Source organism: Somniosus microcephalus, chromosome 11 (genome assembly GCF_052327205.1).
Source record: "Somniosus microcephalus isolate GS21.2 chromosome 11, FLI_Smic_1.0, whole genome shotgun sequence".
Taxonomy (NCBI): Eukaryota; Metazoa; Chordata; class Chondrichthyes; order Squaliformes; family Somniosidae; genus Somniosus; species Somniosus microcephalus.
Window position 1 is genome coordinate 234,328,317 of NC_140997.1, and position 20,611 is coordinate 234,348,927.

Genomic DNA, 20,611 nt, shown 5'->3' on the forward strand with positions numbered 1-20,611 from the left:
TTGCCCCCTGGCTGGAGAGTCTAGAACTAGGGGGCACAGTCTCAGGATAAGGGGTCGGCCATTTAAGACCGAGATGAGGAATTTCTTCACTCAGAGGGCGGTGAATCTTTGGAATTCTCTGCCCCAGAGGGCTGTGGAGGCTCAGTCGTTGAGTATATTCAAGGCTGAGATCGATAGATTTTTGGACTCTAGGGGAATCGAGGAATATGGAGATCGGGCGGGAAAGTGGAGTTGAGGTCGATGATCAGCCATGATCTTATTGAATGGCGGAGCAGGCTCGAGGGGCCGAATGGCCGACTCCTGCTCCTAATTTTTATGTTCTTTACCCAGAGAGTGGTGAGAATGTGGAACTCGCTACCACAGGGAGTGGTTGAGGCGAAGAGCAGAGATACGTTTAAGGGGAAGCTGGATAAACACATGAGGGAGAAAGGAATAGAAGGATATGGTGATAGAGTGAGATGTGGAGGGTGGGAGGAGGCTGGTGTGGAGCAGAAACACCGGCACGGAGCAGTGGGGCCGAATGGCCTGTTTCCGAGCTGTGATGTAATGTAGACTTTTTCTTGTTTCCCAGCTGCAAGCCAAGATGCTCAATCGACCGTTGCCCACGTCTGTGGCCGAGTACAAAAACCACCCGCTCTATGTGCTGAAAAGGCATCTGTTGAAGTACGAGACCCTGTATCCCCCGACAGCGTCAGTCCTGGGCTACTGCAGAAAGGAGGCCGTGTATTCAAGGTGAGGACACTGACCCACCCACCCAGCCAGCTGACTGACCAGGGCCTCTCAAAAAAAACAGCAAAACTCAGGACCAGCGCAGTTCGGCTCAACCTGGAGCCCTCTTCCTCATTTTCAGTCCTGACGGTTTCGACCCATTGCTGGGAGAGGGTTCCAGGGCCGCTGGCTGCCCTCCGATACTTCACCCAAATGGCTGCCCTCCGATACTTCACCCAAATGGCTGCTCTTCCTGCATGAGCCTAGTCGCTAAATCTTGGCAGGGGATCCAACTGTGGTGGGCTTCACAGCTGAGCCCTATCCTGTCCTCATCCAACACACACACACACTCTGGGCTCGATTTTCCAAGCCCCGTGGAGGCGGGTTTGGAGGCGGGAGTGGGGGGAAAATTGCAGAATCGGGGGGCACGAACCCTTCCCACCCCCAACCCGCCTCCATGCCCGTTTCCCAGGAGGCGGGTACCCGACCTGTGCTGGGACCCGCCTCCCCAAGGCAGGAAGGGGATTAGTGCCAATTAACTGCCTGTTAACAGGCAGTTTTTAACCTAATCCCTATTTTTATTGCTGAAGTGTGGGATCCCCGACGGCTCCAAACCACGGCAACTTAGCGAGGCGGACCGTCGGGCTGAAGGGCTTGGAGGGGTCGAGATGTCCGGTGTTCAGGTGAGTGATGGGTGCATGAGTGCAGAGGTAAGTGTGTTTGGTGTGTGTAAAGTGCTTAAATAAGTTTTACTTACCTTTACTTACCTTTACAGCCTTCCTTCCTTCAGGTCTCGGGAGTCCCTCATCTCACCGGCACAGAAAGCAGAATGGCCGCGAGCTGTCAAAAGTTGCAGCTTCAGCTTTCTGTTCCGGAGAGATTTCTAACTGAGTCTGTGGAGAAGGACTCAAGTTAGAAGTCAGATTGTCGGTGTTGGACAGCTTCACAGAGCTGTCAAACGCTGATATTTCATCTGTCAAAAGCTCTTGACAGGTGAAATGTCAATCCCTGACATCACCTGTAACCGGGTGTCCCTTAATTGACCACCTGAGCCCGCTGGGCGGGCTTAACAATGTCAATCAAGGGAAAATAGCGTGGGTTGGCCACAAATCGATGGAGGCGGGACTACAACCCAAAAAGTGGGAGTCCCGCCTCCATCACGTCCCCATTGACAAAATCCAGCCCTCTGTCTCTCTGTGTCTCTCTCCCTCTCTGTCTAATTTCTCTCCCTCTTTCTCTGTCTTTCTGTTTCTCCCTGTCTCTGTCTCTCTCTCTCGTCAAGCCAAGCTCATTGGATAGAGGTCAGGAACCAATGGCTGATTTATCTTCCTTCCTTCCTCCCTCCCTCCCTCACCTAGTCGTGCAGAGGCCATTCCTGGTGCATCTAACTCCAGGCAGGAGTTGAACCGGGACCCCCCGTCCCACACTGGGAGTGCGTTTGTCAGCCAAGCCTCCAGCGAGCGTTATACCGAACCGCTTGACCTGAACTAGCGTATGTTGATTGGAGCGGTCAGTAACACTACACACACACATAGATACGCACAGATGCAGACACAGATGCGCACACACATTTGTCTTCTCAACCATTTAATGTGCTACTTAATGTTTCAGAGACTGCGTGCACACGCTTCATTCCAAGGACATCTGGTTGAAGGAAGCCCGTGTGGTGAGAGATGGAGAGGTGCCCTGCAAGGTACTGTAGATCTGAGCTCTCGAGACTAACCCCTACACCACCATAACCCGGCGACCTGAGCAGCTTCCTCCATAGAGACCCTCCATGGCCCTCTCACCCCCCCGGCCCAATCTCCGGAAACTCCTCCAGCCCAACAACCCTCTGCGATCCCGGCACTCCACCAATTCTGGCCTCTTGCACATTCCCCGATTTTAATCGCTCCACCATTGGCCGGCCATGCCTTCGGCTTTTTTTTGATTAGTTCCTGGGATGTGGACGTCTCTGGGAGGCCGGCATTTATTGCCCCCGAGAAGGTGGCGGTGAGCTGCTGCAGTCCGTGTGGTGAAGGTGCTCCCGCAGTGGGTGGAAAGATCCAGGATTTTGACCCAGCGACGATGAAGGAACGGCGATATATTTGCAAGTCAGGATGGGCTGCCTGGGCCCTAAACTGTGGAATTCCCTCCCTAAACCTCTCCACCTCTCTCCTCCTTTAAGACACTCCTTAAAACCGACCTCTTTGACCAAGCCTTTGGTCACCTGTCCTAACATCTCCCAGTGTGACTTGGTGTCAGTCTTTTTTCTGATTTACGCTCCCCTGAAGCGCCCTGGGGCGTTTCACTCCGTTAAAGGCACTATATAAATGCAAGTTGTTGTTGTTGTAACCGGGTGAGACAAACGCCAGCTGACCGTTGATATTTTTTTTCTCCTTCCCTTTACCAGATGGTGAAAAGCCAATCCAACCGGGCACGGCAAGCGCGAATGGCCGATTGGGTCAATCCAGACAAGGACGACCTTGGGCTGTTCGGGCGCTGGCAAACCGAACCCTATCAGCCTCCGAGCGCCGTCAACGGGAAGGTGCGGGTCCTGTCGGCTTTCAGATGCGTTTTGCAGGGGAGGAGGGTGGTTAGGGTTTGCATTCCCGATTACATACTACTTCTTGCACAGGAACAGAAGGAGGCCATTCAGCCCCTCGAACCTGTTCCGCCATTCAATGGGATCGTGGCTGATCTGTATCTTAACTCCATCCACACGCCTTGGCTCCATAACCATTAATACTCTAGCAAAAATCCTAACGTTAACCCTCTGCTGTTCTTCTAAATACTGCCATGCGATCATTTACATCCACCTGAGGGGGCAGACGGGGGCCTCGGGTTAACATCTCATCCGAAAGAGGCACCTCCGACAGTGCGGCGCTCCCTCAGCACTGCCCCTCCGACAGTGCGGCGCTCCCTCAGCACTGCCCCTCCGACAGTGCGGCGCTCCCTCAGCACTGCCCCTCCGACAGTGCGGCGCTCCCTCAGCACTGCCCCTCCGACAGTGCGGCGCTCCCTCAGCACTGCCCCTCCGACAGTGCGGCGCTCCCTCAGCACTGCCCCTCCGACAGTGCGGCGCTCCCTCAGCACTGCCCCTCCGACAGTGCGGCGCTCCCTCAGCACTGCCCCTCCGACAGTGCGGCGCTCCCTCAGCACTGCCCCTCCGACAGTGCGGCGCTCCCTCAGCACTGCCCCTCCGACAGTGCGGCGCTCCCTCAGCACTGCCCCTCCGACAGTGCTGCCCACTGAGCTGTGGCTGACACGAGCTGCGCTGGTGCTTAGATAATGTGATATTTGGGTTAATTTTAACCCCCAAAAATGGGTGGTTTAGGTTCAAGTGAGATGTCTAAAATTTTAAAATCGCCAACCCTCCCATTTCCAGGTTTAACTACACAGCAGAAACTTATCCCCCCCCCCCCCCCCCCCGCCAACCCACCGGCTTGGAAAACCCGCCCCTGTCACTATCGGAGCCATTGGTTCCTCTGCTGGCCCAGTGTGTACATTCAACACCAAATGAGAGACTGATCCACACAGACCAGGTTCAGTCCCTGCTCTGGGATGAATTAGCTGCTCCACAATTCACCTTCGCACTCTGACTTAGCGAAGTGATCCTCGAGCCAGGTTTCCTGCTCCTGATCGTGCTCAGTGACTCCCACTGGAGTGAGTGAGTGAGTGTGTGTGAGTGAATGTCGAGCGAGGACAATATTGGGCTCAGTTGTGATGCCATCCATGTCCAAATTCACCGTCGAGATTCACTCCCGATTCATGGTCGCCCGGGCGGGTTAGCCGATACCTGTGCACCTCGGGAAGAGGCGTCCCCTTTAGGAGACCTGGGGGTAACGATAAAAAGACTGTGGTTAAATGGCGATACTGATTCTCTCATCATTGCTTTGCTCATCAAGGTCCCCCGGAATGATTTTGGAAACGTCTATCTCTTCAAACCCTGCATGCTTCCCAGAGGCTGCAAGCTCCTGAGGGTCCCGAACATTAACCGAGTGGCCCGGAAACTGAACATCGACTGTGCAGGGGCGGTGACGGGCTTCGATTTCCACTCCGGGCACTCGCATCCGATGTACGTTGTACCTTCTGATTAGCTGGCACGGTGACGTCTGCAAACTTAACTATAAATCTTCCATGGTTCTGTAACCTCCTCCAGCCCTACAACCCCCCCGAGATCTCCGCGCTCCTCCAATTCTGTCCTCTTGAGCCTCCCCAATTTTAATCGCTCCACCATTGGGGGCCGTGCCTTCAGCCGCCTGGGCCCCAAGCTCTGGAATTCCCTCCCTAAACCTCTCCGCCTCTCTCTCCTCCTTTAAGATGCTCCTTAAAATCTACCTCTTTGCCCAAGCTCTTGATCACCTGTCCTAATATCTCCTTATGTGGCTCAGTGTCAGATTTTGTTTGATAATCGCTCCTGTGAAGCACCCTTGGGACGTTTTACTACGTTAAAGGCGCTATATAAATGCAAGTTGTTGGTGTTGTTATAAAACTGAGGGAAATCTTCCAAATATATAGCGGGGGTGAGGAACCTCATCCAATATTTACCAATATGCACTGGCGACTGGTGAGATTCTGTGCTAGTGGGGTCATCGATGGAAGATAGTCACTAATAAATCCAATAGGTAATTCAGCAGAAACTTCTTTACCCAGAGAGTGGTGAGAATGTGGAACTCGCTACCACAGGGAGTGTTTTTTTTTATTCGTTTATGGGATGTGGACGTCGCTGGCATGGCCGGCATTTATTGCCCATCCCTAGTTGCCCTCGAGAAGGTGGTGGTGAGTCACCTTCGTGAACCGCTGCAGTCCGTGTGGCGAAGGTGCTCCCACAGTGCTGTTAGGGAGGGAGTTCCAGGATTTTGACCCAGCGTCGATGAAGGAACGGCCGATATATTTCCAAGTCAGGATGGTGTGTGACTCGAGGGGAACTTGGAGGTGGTGGTGTTCCCATGCGCCTGCTGCCCTTGTCCTTCTAGGTGGAAGAGGTGGCGGGTTTGGGAGGTGCTGCCGAAGAAGCCTTGGCGAGTTGCTGCAGTGCATCTTGTAGATGGTACACACTGCAGCCACAGTGCGCCGGTGGTGGAGGGAGTGAATGTTTAAGGTGGTGGATGAGGTGCCAGTTAAGCGGGCTGCTTTGTCCTGGATGGTGTCGAGCTTCTTGAGTGTTGTTGGAGCTGCACTCATCCAGGTTGAGGCGAATCGCAGAGATGCATTTAAGGGGAAGCTGGATAAACACATGAGGGAGAAAGGAATAGAAGGATAGGCTGATGGGGTGAGATGAAGAGGGTGGGAGGAGGCTGGTGTGGAGCAGAAACACCGGCACGGAGCAGTGGGGCCGAATGGCCTCTTTCTGTGCTGTGAAATCTGTTGTTCCACGTAACTGTTCCCAGATTATGAAGGGGAGACGACGAGGGACAGAGAATCTAAATTGTCTCCTTTGCTCCCCCGCCCCCCAGAATCGACGGGTACATTGTCTGTGAAGAGCACGAGGAGATCTTGCTGGCGGCCTGCGAGGAGGACGAGGCAGAAACGGCGAGAAAAGAACAAATGGTGAGACGTTCCTGTGGAGCGGGGCGAGATAGTATTCCAGGCTAAGGGCTGGCAATCCCATTCCCATCGGCCCTGACTGCTGGGACACAGCTCTTCCCTGCTGGCTGTAAGGGTTCGATGTGAGATGAGTTGAGCAATCTCCGTCCATTCCCAATGGGCACAGGCCCATAGCTCAAAACTGGCACTAAATCTCTGATCTCAAATTCTCTCTCGCACTCCGGGACCGCAGGCTGGTGTGGGAAATAGAAATATATAAAGGAAGCTTTACTCTGTATCTAACCCGTGCTGTACCTGCCCTGGGAGTGTTTGATGGGACAGTGTAGAGGGAGCTTTACTCTGTATCTAACCCACGCTGTACCTGCCCTGGGAGTGTTTGATGGGACAGTGTAGAGGGAGCTTTACTCTGTATCTAACCCTGTGCTGTACCTGCCCTGGGAGTGTTTGATGGGACAGTGTAGAGGGAGCTTTGCTCTGTATCTAACCCGTGCTGTACCTGCCCTGGGAGTGTTTGATGGGACAGTGTAGAGGGAGCTTTACTCTGTATCTAACCCGTGCTGTACCTGCCCTGGGAGTGTTTGATGGGACAGTGTAGAGGGAGCTTTACTCTGTATCTAACCCGCGCTGTACCTGCCCTGGGAGTGTTTGATGGGACAGTGTAGAGGGAGCTTTACTCTGTATCTAACCCACGCTGTACCTGCCCTGGGAGTGTTTGATGGGACAGTGTAGAGGGAGCTTTACTCTGTATCTAACCCGTGTTGTACCCGATTGTTTTATGACCATCTGGGTCTCTGAAATGTGAGTATTTGGTCCCCCAGCACTGACATTCCCCCACCCTGTTGAGCGAGACATTCTGGAATCAGTAGCTGTATACTTTTAGTATGTTTTTGTGAGTTTGACTGAAAACTGCCGGGTGTGTTTGCTGTGTAGAAGCGGGAGAAACGCGCAATGGGAAACTGGAAGCTGTTGGTGAAAGGACTGCTGATCAGGGAGCGGTTGAAGGCACGATACAGTATGAAGGTAATCACTGCAAGCCTTTCCCCCCCTCCCACTTTTCTCTTAGGAAAAAGACCCAAGATCCATCTAGTTGAAGTTCTACCATCCTGCTAGTCCCTATCTTTGGTATGAGACGTTAAACCGAGGCCCCGTCTGCTCTCTCAGGTGGACGTAAAAGATCCCAATGGCCACTATTTTGAAGAAGAGCAGGGGGAGTTCTCCCCGGTGTCCTGGGGCCAATATTTATCCCTCAATCAACATCACTAAAAACAGATGATCTGGTCGTTATGACATTGCTGTTTGTGGGAGCTTGCTGTGCGCAAATTGGCTGCCGCGTTTCCTACATTACAACAGTGACTCCACTGCAAAAAGTACTTCATTGGCTGTGAAGCGCTTCGAGACATCCGGTGGCCGTGAAAGGCGCTGGAGAAATGCAAGTTTTTTTTTATGGTCCAACGATAATGGGGTTGTTGACCAATCACAGCGATCAATCTCTATCAGTGAGTCTCCAACAGACCCAGACACAAGGCGAGGAAAACCCCCAGTGGGGGAGAGCTTTGGGAACCAGAGGTCCAAAGTCACCTGTTCCTCCCGAGCTCGCTACACTCACCACACAAATTAATCCTTGTGGAGTTGAGGTCGAACATCAGCCATGATCTTATTGTATGGCGGAGCCGGCTCAAGGGGCCATTTGGCCGACTCCTGCTCCTAATTCTAATGTTCTTATGTGTCTATGCTATCAAAACCTTTCATAATTTTAAAGACCTCTATCAGGTCACCCCTCGGCCTTCCAAAGGCAACCCAGCCTGTTCATCCTTTCCTGATCGGTATAAGCTCACAGTTCTGGTATCATCCTTGTTAATCTCCAGTGCCTCTATATCCTTTTTATAATATGGAGATCAGACTCTGCCCAGAACGCCAAGTGTGGTCTAAACCGGGGTTTGATACAAGTTTGGCATAACTACTCCACTTTTTAATTCTCTCTAGAAATAAACCCCAACTTTTTAACTTCCATTTTTTTTCTGTGCGTCTTTTACTTTTCAGGACGACGCTGCCCTTAGCTCGAGTCGGGAGGTGGGAGGAGGCTGCTCGTCCGACGAGGGGGGCCCCAGCGATTCCGCCCCAGCCAGCGACGTAGCCTCCTCGTGGCCCTTGAACAGGAAGGGGGAGGAGGCGAAGGTAAAGAGCCGGAGGCAGAAGAAAGGGGAGGAGAAGCACCTGTTCCCATTCGAGAAGCTGTGACGGTGAGCGGTGATGTCCGTGCGAGTTTCAAGGGGCAAGTTGCAACTGCTCAGGACACCCCATAGTTTCTAACCTATCACAGAATGCACAACACTTGCCTTAAGGGTGTAAGGTTGACAAGATATCTGTGGTTGGTTATTCAGTCACGGTTGGCACTAGTTAGGCTTTTTTTTTTGTTATGTGGTTGCTGAACTCTTGTGGTCCTGGAGACTGTGGCGTGGGCAGGGGTTTGAACCCTGCCGCTAAGACAACCAGCGTAACTCACCGACTGGTATCGGCAGTTCACAAACCGGCAGAACTCGCGTCTCGGGGAAAGAGCTGGGGAAAAGATTTAACCGCCGGATTATCTGGTCCGCCGGGGAGCTCCTTAACCCGGAGCGAAGCCAAGTTCCGATTCTTGTTGCGTGGAATTCCAGCATTTTACTGCCCTTTAGGGATCAGGTTCCGTCATTCCTTCTGAGTTTCCACGGAGAGCAACAAGCTGGGGCTGTAACTATTTTGAAAAGGGGGGACAGGGAAAAGTCCCGTGGATTTTTTCAGTGAAGGATGGGAGAAGACAAGGGCTGATCGCGAGTGTGGGACCGGGCCAGTTTGTGTTTGCACCAACCCTCTTTAGTTTAGTTTTTATCACAATGCCCAGGGCAGGGTTTGGAGTGGACGGACTGGGGTCACCCTGCAGCGAGAAAGGAAGGACGTGTGTCCTCCCACTCTCTCTCCTCTTATCATTACAGAGGGGCTATCGATAAGTCGTCAGCCTGAAGCAGTGCCACTCCGAACAGCCCCCCGGGACCTCTAGCGCCCCGCCTCTCCAGAGCGGCTCCCCCACGCCCGCGAGTGTGTTTCTGGGATTGGTTAACCGGACCCAGGCACTCGGGTCTTGCAGCTGCTGGGACTAAAGAAAGATGAGCGATGGTGGAGGGGTCACGGCTTGGCGAGGGCAGAGAGCCTGAAACAGAAAAATATGGGGCCCGCAAAAAAAAAAAAAAAAAAGTATAATTTCCTAACGAGAACTGGAGGATTTTAGCATCTCCGTCTCATCTCTTGGATCGGCATCCAGTAGGCGTGTGCGCTCCCCAAGGTCAGGGTAACACTCGGCAGTGATGCTCCCCATGGTCGCAGAGCTCGGGCACCTCCCTGGTACCTCGGCTTGAAGTTTGGATAGTGCGTGCTGGCTGTTCCACTACGGGCAGCTTCACCACTGGCCCTGATCCTGTTCTTGCCCGAAGTCCGCACGCAGAAGGAGTCGATTGGTCGGTTATTGGCAGATTCGACCCCACCCCCCGTCAACCTGTGACGGGGAGCTGCTGTTCCCTCGCTGTGGCCAGACTGAGATTAGATAACTCGGCACAGGCCGGGGCTTGAAACTGAGGCCGATCACTAAAGGTTTATTTCTCACTCTGGAAGTTAAATTGTTCTTGTAAGATCATGTTTATCAATTAAAAACAAATCCCTCCCCCGCCTTACCACCTGTAAAGACATTGCAGGCTCCGATACCTGCTCAGGTAGTGCTGATCCAGTTTGGGATCTGTATATATTCTGTACTGTTGGTTTTTTTCTACTTTGAGAGAAATAAAGTGTTGATTTGTATTAAAACCCGTTCTTGTCCTTGCATCAAACTAAAGACCGCGGTCAGTCAGTATCTGTAGAGCGTCAGGTAGGGAAAGTGTCCTGGACTGCATGCTCGCATTATTTGTTTCTCCTCCCGAAATGTACTACTTCTCCGCATTAAACTGCATCTCCCACCTGTCTGCCCATTTTGCTAATCTAAGTCTTCTCGCAGTTCTCCTGTTAGAACCTTAGAATCTTACTGCGCAGAATTATTCAGCTCATCAGAGCTATCCAATTATCCCCCTGCTCTTTCCCCAGAGCCCTGCAAAATTTCTCCTTTTCAAGAATTTATCCAAATCCCTTTTGAAAGTTACCAACCCTACCGGGAGTGTTGGACAGTGGTTCCTTTCGTAGCTGATCAATTAGATTTGGTTCTTTACAATTTGTCGTTCTACGGCAGCCCGTCCATCATCTCAGGTACAGTAGCATAATGGTTACGTTACTGGGCTAGTAATCCAGACACCTGGACTAATGATCCGGAGAAGTGAATTCAAATCCCACCATGGCAATTAATTAAATAAATCTGGAATAAAAAGCTAACGGTGACCATGAAACTACCGGATTGTCGTAAAAACCCATCTGGTTCACTAATGTCCTTTAGGGAAGGAAATCTGCCGCCCTTACCCGGTCTGGCCTATATGTGACTCCAGACCCACAGCAATGTGGTTGACTCTTAACTGCCCTCTGAAATGGTCTAGTGAGCCAAAGAAAAACTGCTCCGATGAACTGCAAATTTATAGAAACATAGAAAAATAGGAGCAGGAGTAGGCCATTCGGCCCCTCGAGCCTGCTCCGCCATTCAATGTGATTATGGCTGATTATCTCAGTACCATATTCCTGCTCTCTCCCCATACCCCTTGATGCCTTTTGTGTCTAGAAATCTATCTATCTCCTTAAATATATTCAGTGACTTGTTCTCCACAGCCTTCTGTGGTAGAGAATTCCACAGGTTCACCACCCTCTGAGTGAAGGAATTTCTCCTCATCTCAGTCCTAAATGTCCTACCCCGTACCCCGAGACTGTGACCCTCGTTCTAGACCCCCCAGCCAGGGGAAACATCCTCCCTGCATCCCATCTGTCTAGCACTGTCAGAATTTTATACGTTTCAATGAGATCTCCACTCATTCTTCTAAACTCTAGTGAATACAGGCCTGGTCGACCCAATCTCTCCTCATACGACAGTCCTGCCATCCCAGGAATCAGTCTGGTGAACCTTCGCTGCACTCCCTCTATGGCAAGTATATCCTTTTTTAAGCAAGGAGACCAAAACTGCACACAGTACTCCAGGTGTGGTCTCACCAAGGCCCTGTACAACTGTAGTAAGACATCCTTGCTCCTGTACTCAAATCCTCTTGCAATGAAGGCCAACATACCATTTGCCTTCTTAACTGCTTGCAGCACCTGCATGTTTATTTTCAGTGACTGGTGTATAAGGACACCCAGGTCCCTTCGTACATCAACATTTCCCAATCACCATTTAAATAATACTCTGCCTTTCTGCTTTTCCTACTGAAGTGGATAACTTCACATTTATCCACGTTAAACTGCATCTGCCATGTATTTGCCCACTCACTCAACTTGTCTAAATCACCTTGAAGCCTCACCAGCTCAAGGACATTTAGGGATGGGCAATAAATGCCGGCCTTGTCATCCAATAAATAAAAAATCCTCCATAACGGAAGGTTTCCCGGGACTGGCGGATACTTTGGGGCAAAGTGTGGGTCAGCGACACTCTCACAGTGAGGACAGAATACAGGCAACGGAAGGAACACCAGCGGGTGAAGCAAAACCTCTGGCAGAAGATCAGGAAGGTGGAGAATTGGATTGTGAACAATGTACAGTCTCTGATAGTGGCCCCCATCAGAAATCAGAGATTCACAAATAATTAAAAACTGAAAATGCTGGAAATACTCAGGTCAGGCAGCATCTGTGGAGAATCGGTTTCTCTCTCCTGCTGAATATTTCCAGCATTTTCTATTTCAGATTTCTAGCATTTGCAGTATTTTGCTTTTGTATTTACAAAGAATTGTCGATCTTTCTCATCCTATCTTCACTTTATTTTATGCCTTCAATGTCTTTACCATCAGGGGTCGTTCCAGAGTGCTTGCCGAGCAACAGTATTTTCACCAAATTCATTACTTCTATTGTATTCGATGTCCCTATTTATGCAACTCTCAATGCCGCTGACCCTTTTTTTAAATAGCTTTATTTACCCGCACTCAAACTTTCAAACTCTTTGCAACCCTAGATTTCTCTGTTCCCTTCTGGAGTGCATGCTCCCATAATTTGTTACTCCACCCAAAATGCATTACTTCTCCACATTAAACTGTATCTCCCACTTGTCTGCCCATTTTGCTGTGGAATTCTCTACCACAGAGGGCTGTGAATGCTGAGTCATTGAGTATATTCAAAGCGGAGATCGATAGATTTTTGGACTCCAGGGATATGGGGATCAGGCAGAAAGTGGAGTTGAGGCTGGAGATCAGCCCCGATCTTATTGAATGGCGGAGCGGGCTCAAGGGGCTGTATGACCTACTCCCGCTCCTATATTCTTAAATCCTCCTGAAGTTTTCTTGCAGTCCTCCCGTTAGAACCTTACAATCTTGCAGCACAGAATCATTCGGCCCATCGTGCCGCTGGTGGAGGGAGTGAATGTTTAAGGTGGTGGATGGGGTGCCAATCAAGCAGGTTGCTTTGTCCTGGATGGTGTCGAGCTTAAGTGAAATAAAATTTAAATGAAAACGAAATGCTGGAAATGCACATCGGCATCTGGAGAGAGAGTGGCTAATGATTAGATGCACAAAAGAACTGACTCTCTACCCTGTCAATACAAAGCGGAGGAAGCGATGCTTCAGTTGCTCAGAGCTCTGGTCAGACCCCCTCTGGAGTCACTGGGTTCAGTTCTGGGCCCCGCCCCTCAGGAAGGATATATCGGCCTCGGAGGGGGAACAACCCAGATTCACCAGAATGATACCGGGGCTGAAAGGGTTAAATTACGAGGACAGGTTGCACAGACTGGGCTTGTATTCCTTCGAGTTTAGAAGATTAAGGGGTGATCTGATTGAGGTGTTTAAGATGATTAAAGGACTCGATCGGGTCGAGAGAGAGAAACTATTTCCTCTGGTGGGGGGAGTCCAGAACAAGGGGGCAGAACCTTAAAATTAGAGCCAGGCCGTTCAGGGGTGATGTCAGGAAGCACTTCTTCACACAAAGGGTGGTGGGAATCTGGAACTCTCTCCCCCAAAAATACTGTTGAGGCTGGGGGTCAATTGGAGCTTGAGACCGAGAGCAATAGATTTTTGTTGGGGGAAGGGTCAATCCCTCCATATACTGATTTTGATTCTGTCTCTCCGCTTCTTCATTGTTCTGCGATTGGAACTGAAACCTGCCACCTGTCTTGTACCAGACAGCTGCTGGTACAAGGATCAACTGCACCTCACAAGAAGTCAAGGGAACAGAACTGAGCAACACAGCGTCAAGTCCACGACATCAACTTGTATCGATCAACTTGCACAAGTGATCTAGGGGAGGAAGGGTAGAGTGACCTTTACTCGTGCTGTGACTGCCCTGGGAGTGTTTCACTGGACTTTCAGGAACTCAGGCCGTCCCAAAGCGCGTTACAGTCAATGAGTTATTTTTGGAGAGCAGTCACTGTTGCAATGTACGCACAGCAAGCTCCCACAAACAGCCATGTTATAATCAGCAGATAATCTGCTTTTCATTGATATTGGTTGAGGGATAAATATTGGCCCAGGGAGAACTGCCCTGCTCTTCTTTGAATAGTGGGCGTGGGATCTTTTACACCCACCCGAGAGAGCAAAAGGGGCCTCAGTTTAATGTCCCATCCGAAAGACGGCACCTCCGACAGTCCAGCACTCCCTCAGTACTGCACTGGGAGTGTCGGCCTGAATTTCTGTGCTCAAGTCTCTGGAGTGGGACTTGAACCCACAACCTTCTGAGTCAGAGGCAAGGGTGCTAGCTGCTGAGCATAGGCTGAGAGTACATTGTGAAGTCTCCGCCCCTGCCTCAGCCCATCTGCTGCTGAAACCCTCAACCCTGCCTTTGTCACCTCCAGACTCGACTATTCCAACACACTCCTGGCCGGCCTTCCACCTCCCACCCTCCGTAAACCTCAGCTCATCCAAAACTCTGCTGCCCCGTGTCCTAACTCGCACCCAGTCCCATTCACCCATCACCCCCTGTGCTCACTGCCCCATGTCCTAACTCGCACCCAGTCCCATTCACCCATCACCCCCTGTGCTCACTGCCCCATGTCCTAACACGCACCCAGTCCCATTCACCCATCACCCACTGTGCTCACTGCCCCGTGTCCTAACTCGCACCCAGTCCCGTTCACCCATCACCCCCTGTGCTCACTGCCCCGTGTCCTAACTCGCACCCAGTCCCGTTCACCCATCACCCCCTGTGCTCACTGCCCCGTGTCCTAACTCGCACCCAGTCCCGTTCACCGATCACCCCCTGTGCTCACAGCCCCGTGTCCTAACTCGCACCCAGTCCCGTTCACCCATCACCCTCTGTGCTCACTGCCCCGTGTCCTAACTCGCACCCAGTCCCATTCACCCATCACCCCCCGTGCTCACTGCCCCGTGTCCTAACTCACACCCAGTCCTGTTCACCCATCACCCCCTGTGCTCACTGCCCCGTGTCCTAACTCACACCCAGTCCCGTTCACCCATCACCCCGTGCTCACTGCCCCGTGTCCTAACTCACACCCAGTCCCGTTCACCCATCACCCGCTGTGCTCACTGCCCCGTGTCCTAACTCACACCCAGTCCCGTTCACCCATCACCCCGTGCTCACTGCCCCGTGTCCTAACCCACACCCAGTCCCGTTCACCCATCACCCCCTGTGCTCACTGCCCCGTGTCCTAACTCACACCCAGTCCCGTTCACCCATCACCCCCTGTGCTCACTGCCCCGTGTCCTAACTCATACCCAGTCCCGTTCACCCATCACCCCCTGTGCTCACTGCCCCGTGTCCTAACTCGCACCCAGTCCCGTTCACCCATCACCCCGTGCTCACTGCCCCGTGTCCTAACTCACACCCAGTCCCGTTCACCCATCACCCCCTGTGCTCACTGCCCCGTGTCCTAACTCACACCCAGTCCCGTTCACCCATCACCCTCTGTGCTCACTGCCCCGTGTCCTAACTCACACCCAGTCCCGTTCACCCATCACCCCCTGTGCTCACTGCCCTGTGTCCTAATTCACACCCAGTCCCGTTCACCCATCACCCACTGTGCTCACTGCCCCGTGTCCTAACTCACACCCAGTCCCGTTCACCCATCACCCCCTGTGCTCACTGCCCCGTGTCCTAACTCACACCCAGTCCCGTTCACCCATCACCCCGTGCTCACTGCCCCGTGTCCTAACTCACACCCAGTCCCGTTCACCCATCACCCCGTGCTCACTGCCCCGTGTCCTAACTCACACCCAGTCCCGTTCACCCATCACCCCGTGCTCACTGCCCCGTGTCCTAACTCACACCCAATCCCGTTCACCCATCACCCCCTGTGCTCACTGCCCCGTGTCCTAACTCACACCCAGTCCCGTTCACCCATCACCCCCTGTGCTCACTGCCCCGTGTCCTAACTCACACCCAGTCCCGTTCACCCATCACCCTGTGCTCACTGCCCCGTGTCCTAACTCACACCCAGTCCCGTTCACCCATCACTCCCTGTGCTCACTGCCCCGTGTCCTAACTCATACCCAGTCCCATTCACCCATCACCCCCTGTGCTCACTGCCCCGTGTCCTAACTCGCACCCAGTCCCGTTCACCCATCACCCCGTGCTCACTGCCCCGTGTCCTAACTCACACCCAGTCCCGTTCACCCATCACCCCCTGTGCTCACTGCCCAGTGTCCTAACTCACACCCAGTCCCGTTCACCCATCACCCCCTGTGCTCACTGCCCCGTGTCCTAACTCACACCCAGTCCCGTTCACCCATCACCCCCTGTGCTCACTGCCCCGTGTCCTAATTCACACCCAGTCCCGTTCACCCATCACCCACTGTGCTCACTGCCCCGTGTCCTAACTCACACCCAGTCCCGTTCACCCATCACCCCCTGTGCTCACTGCCCCGTGTCCTAACTCACACCCAGTCCCGTTCACCCATCACCCCCTGTGCTCACTGCCCCGTGTCCTAACTCACACCCAGTCCCGTTCACCCATCACCCCGTGCTCACTGCCCCGTGTCCTAACTCACACCCAGTCCCGTTCACCCATCACCCCGTGCTCACTGCCCCGTGTCCTAACTCACACCCAGTCCCGTTCACCCATCACCCCCTGTGCTCACTGCCCCGTGTCCTAACTCACACCCAGTCCCGTTCACCCATCACCCCCTGTGCTCACTGCCCCGTGTCCTAATTCACACCCAGTCCCGTTCACCCATCACCCACTGTGCTCACTGCCCCGTGTCCTAACTCACACCCAGTCCCGTTCACCCATCACCCCCTGTGCTCACTGCCCCGTGTCCTAACTCACACCCAGTCCCGTTCACCCATCACCCCCTGTGCTCACTGCCCCGTGTCCTAACTCACACCCAGTCCCGTTCACCCATCACCCCGTGCTCACTGCCCCGTGTCCTAACTCACACCCAGTCCCGTTCACCCATCACCCCGTGCTCACTGCCCCGTGTCCTAACTCACACCCAGTCCCGTTCACCCATCACCCCGTGCTCACTGCCCCGTGTCCTAACTCACACCCAGTCCCGTTCACCCATCACCCCCTGTGCTCACTGCCCCGTGTCCTAACTCACACCCAGTCCCGTTCACCCATCACCCCCTGTGCTCACTGCCCCGTGTCCTAACTCACACCCAGTCCCGTTCACCCATCACCCTGTGCTCACTGCCCCGTGTCCTAACTCACACCCAGTCCCGTTCACCCATCACCCCCTGTGCTCACTGCCCCGTGTCCTAACTCACACCCAGTCCCGTTCACCCATCACCCCCTGTGCTCACTGCCCCGTGTCCTAACTCACACCCAGTCCCGTTCACCCATCACCCCGTGCTCACTGCCCCGTGTCCTAACTCTCACCCAGTCCCGTTCACCCATCACCCCCTGTGCTCACTGCCCCGTGTCCTAACTCACACCCAGTCCCATTCACCCATCACCCCCTGTGCTCACTGCCCCGTGTCCTAACTCACACCCAGTCCCGTTCACCCATCACCCGCTGTGCTCACTGCCCCATGTCCTAACTCACACCCAGTCCCGTTCACCCATCACCCCCGGTGCTCACTGCCCCGTGTCCTAACTCACACCCAGTCCCGTTCACCCATCACCCCCCGTGCTCACTGCCCCGTGTCCTAACTCACACCCAGGCCCGTTCACCCATCACCCCGTGCTCACTGCCCCGTGTCCTAACTCACACCCAGTCCCGTTCACCCATCACTCCCTGTGCTCACTGCCCCGTGTCCTAACTCACACCCAGTCCCGTTCACCCATCACCCCCTGTGCTCACTGCCCCGTGTCCTAACTCACACCCAGTCCCGTTCACCCATCACCCCCTGTGCTCACTGCCCCGTGTCCTAACTCACACCCAGTCCCGTTCACCCATCACCCCCTGTGCTCACTGCCCCGTGTCCTAACTCACACCCAGTCCAGTTCACCCATCACCCCCTGTGCTCACTGCCCCGTGTCCTAACTCACACCCAGTCCCATTCACCCATCACCCCCCGTGCTCACTGCCCCGTGTCCTAACTCACACCCAGTCCTGTTCACCCATCACCCCCTGTGCTCACTGCCCCGTGTCCTAACTCACACCCAGTCCCGTTCACCCATCACCCCCTGTGCTCACTGCCCCGTGTCCTAACTCACACCCAGTCCCATTCACCCATCACCCGCTGTGCTCACTGCCCCGTGTCCTAACTCACACCCAGTCCCGTTCACCCATCACCCCGTGCTCACTGCCCCGTGTCCTAACTCACACCCAGTCCCGTTCACCCATCACCCCGTGCTCACTGCCCCGTGTCCTAACCCACACCCAGTCCCGTTCACCCATCACCCCCTGTGCTCACTGCCCCGTGTCCTAACCCACACCCAGTCCCGTTCACCCATCACCCCCTGTGCTCACTGCCCCGTGTCCTAACTCACACCCAGTCCAGTTCACCCATCACCCCCTGTGCTCACTGCCCCGTGTCCTAACTCACACCCAGTCCCATTCACCCATCACCCCCCGTGCTCACTGCCCCGTGTCCTAACTCACACCCAGTCCCGTTCACCCATCACTCCCTGTGCTCACTGCCCCGTGTCCTAACTCACACCCAGTCCCGTTCACCCATCACCCCCTGTGCTCACTGCCCCGTGTCCTAACTCACACCCAGTCCCGTTCACCCATCACCCCCTGTGCTCACTGCCCCGTGTCCTAACTCACACCCAGTCCAGTTCACCCATCACCCCCTGTGCTCACTGCCCCGTGTCCTAACTCACACCCAGTCCCATTCACCCATCACCCCCCGTGCTCACTGCCCCGTGTCCTAACTCACACCCAGTCCTGTTCACCCATCACCCCCTGTGCTCACTGCCCCGTGTCCTAACTCACACCCAGTCCCGTTCACCCATCACCCCCTGTGCTCACTGCCCCGTGTCCTAACTCACACCCAGTCCCATTCACCCATCACCCGCTGTGCTCACTGCCCCGTGTCCTAACTCACACCCAGTCCCGTTCACCCATCACCCCGTGCTCACTGCCCCGTGTCCTAACTCACACCCAGTCCCGTTCACCCATCACCCCGTGCTCACTGCCCCGTGTCCTAACCCACACCCAGTCCCGTTCACCCATCACCCCCTGTGCTCACTGCCCCGTGTCCTAACCCACACCCAGTCCCGTTCACCCATCACCCCCTGTGCTCACTGCCCCGTGTCCTAACTCACACCCAGTCCCGTTCACCCATCACCCCCTGTGCTCACTGCCCCGTGTCCTAACTCATACCCAGTCCCGTTCACCCATCACCCCCTGTGCTCACTGCCCCGTGTCCTAACTCACACCCAGTCCCGTTCACCCATCACCCCCTGTGCTCACTGCCCCGTGTCCTAACTCACACCCAGTCCCGTTCACCCATCACCCCCTGTGCTCACTGCCCCGTGTCCTAACTCACACCCAGGCCCGTTCACCCATCACCCCGTGCTCACTGCCCCGTGTCCTAACTCACACCCAGTCCCGTTCACCCATCACCCCCCGTGCTCGCTGACTTACATTGGCTCCCGGGCTGGCAACACATCAATACTTAATATTTTCAAATCCCTCCATGTCCTCGCCCCTCCCTATCTCTGTAACCTGCTCCAGCCCTACAACCCTCCGAGATCTCCGCGGTCCTTCAATTTTGGTCTCTTGAGCCTCCCCGATTTTAATCGCTCCACCATTGACGGCCGTGCCTTCAGCTGCCTGGGGCCCCGAGCTCTGGAATTCCCTCCCTAAACCTCTCCGCCTCTCTCTCCTCCTTTAAGACGCTCCTTAAAACCGACCTCTTTGACCAAGGTTTTGGTCACCTGCCCTAATATCTCCTTATGTGGCTCGGTGTCAAATTTAGTCTGATAATCGCTCCTGTGAAGCACCCTGGGACGTTTTACGATATAAATGCAAGTTGTTGTTGTTGTTGTTGTAGTGAAGAGTCCATTCGACCCTGAATAATCTGAGCCTCAAGGTTGAATTCAACAACATGCATTATTACAGCACCTTTAACGTCGTAACTTCCTGCAGTGAACTTCTACATCAGCCAGCATTGAATAGATTTTTTTTATTATTTAAAAATAACCTTGCACATCACAATTAAAACATTTCCCCCCCCCCTCAGACTAGTAGACCTGGAACCCAAATCAGATCCCACATAGCCAAAAAAAAAAAAGCTCACTTATGGTTGACTTCTAACCTGAAGATCGCCCCAGGTCGATAAATCACTGAGTATTCAGATTGTTACACATTTTAATACTGAGCACTCGCTCAGTACTCGTGCCCGGAGCAGGTACACACACCGACGGCAGATTCAAGCCCCGGAGACTGGCGACTTCAGTCACTGCAGCACGTGCTCGGAGAGCTTGGCCAGGACAACTGGCAAAAACAGGACGGCGAAACACAAGAACAGCTTAGGAAACTCGCTTCAGCGTCTCAGGTCTGTTGTAAGACACGTAAACAAGAATGTTGGCTTTTTTTACCCTCTCCGAACTTGGATCCCGCAAAAGACGGCGGGAGAGGTCGGCGAGGACGAGCTGGCGGTCGAGAGAGAGAGCGCCGACGATCGTCTCTCCCAATGCACTCAGAGCATCTTGGGCCGGTCGCGGGATCGGGCGATCAGGATGGGCACGGCTGCCAAGGTGCCCAGCAGCACGGCCACCAGGGGACGGTAGAAGATCCAGCCCATGGCCACGGTCAGCAGGCTCAGCGAGGTGGCCACAGACACGGCGAAGGCCGTCAGACCCAGGCTGACCAAGTCGCGTACTATCGGGAACCAGTCCACTGCCAGAAGAAAGGGGAGACGGCGTTTAGAACAGAATCCGGCAAAAAAAAAACTC

The 20,611-nt window shown here is 53.8% G+C and overlaps 2 protein-coding genes across 4 annotated transcripts in view; one reads left to right on the top strand and one right to left on the bottom strand.

Annotated features, from left to right (window-relative positions):
* Positions 1 to 10,068, top strand: part of xpc (xeroderma pigmentosum, complementation group C) — a 29,526-nt gene extending 19,458 nt beyond the window's left edge. For both annotated transcript variants that reach the window (XM_086002139.1, XM_086002140.1), the window contains 7 exons: positions 572 to 732; positions 2,320 to 2,401; positions 3,101 to 3,235; positions 4,596 to 4,765; positions 6,147 to 6,240; positions 7,168 to 7,257; positions 8,278 to 10,068. In XM_086002139.1, coding sequence (XP_085858265.1) covers positions 572 to 732; positions 2,320 to 2,401; positions 3,101 to 3,235; positions 4,596 to 4,765; positions 6,147 to 6,240; positions 7,168 to 7,257; positions 8,278 to 8,475 — 930 coding nt within the window. In that variant the 3' untranslated portion in view covers positions 8,476 to 10,068. The remainder of the gene's footprint in view (positions 1 to 571; positions 733 to 2,319; positions 2,402 to 3,100; positions 3,236 to 4,595; positions 4,766 to 6,146; positions 6,241 to 7,167; positions 7,258 to 8,277) is intronic.
* Positions 10,069 to 20,010: 9,942 nt separating this feature from the next.
* Positions 20,011 to 20,611, bottom strand: part of tmem43 (transmembrane protein 43) — a 43,658-nt gene continuing 43,057 nt past the window's right edge. For both annotated transcript variants that reach the window (XM_086002144.1, XM_086002143.1), the window contains exon 12: positions 20,011 to 20,555. In XM_086002144.1, the coding sequence (XP_085858270.1) occupies positions 20,356 to 20,555 (200 nt within the window). In that variant the 3' untranslated portion in view covers positions 20,011 to 20,355. The remainder of the gene's footprint in view (positions 20,556 to 20,611) is intronic.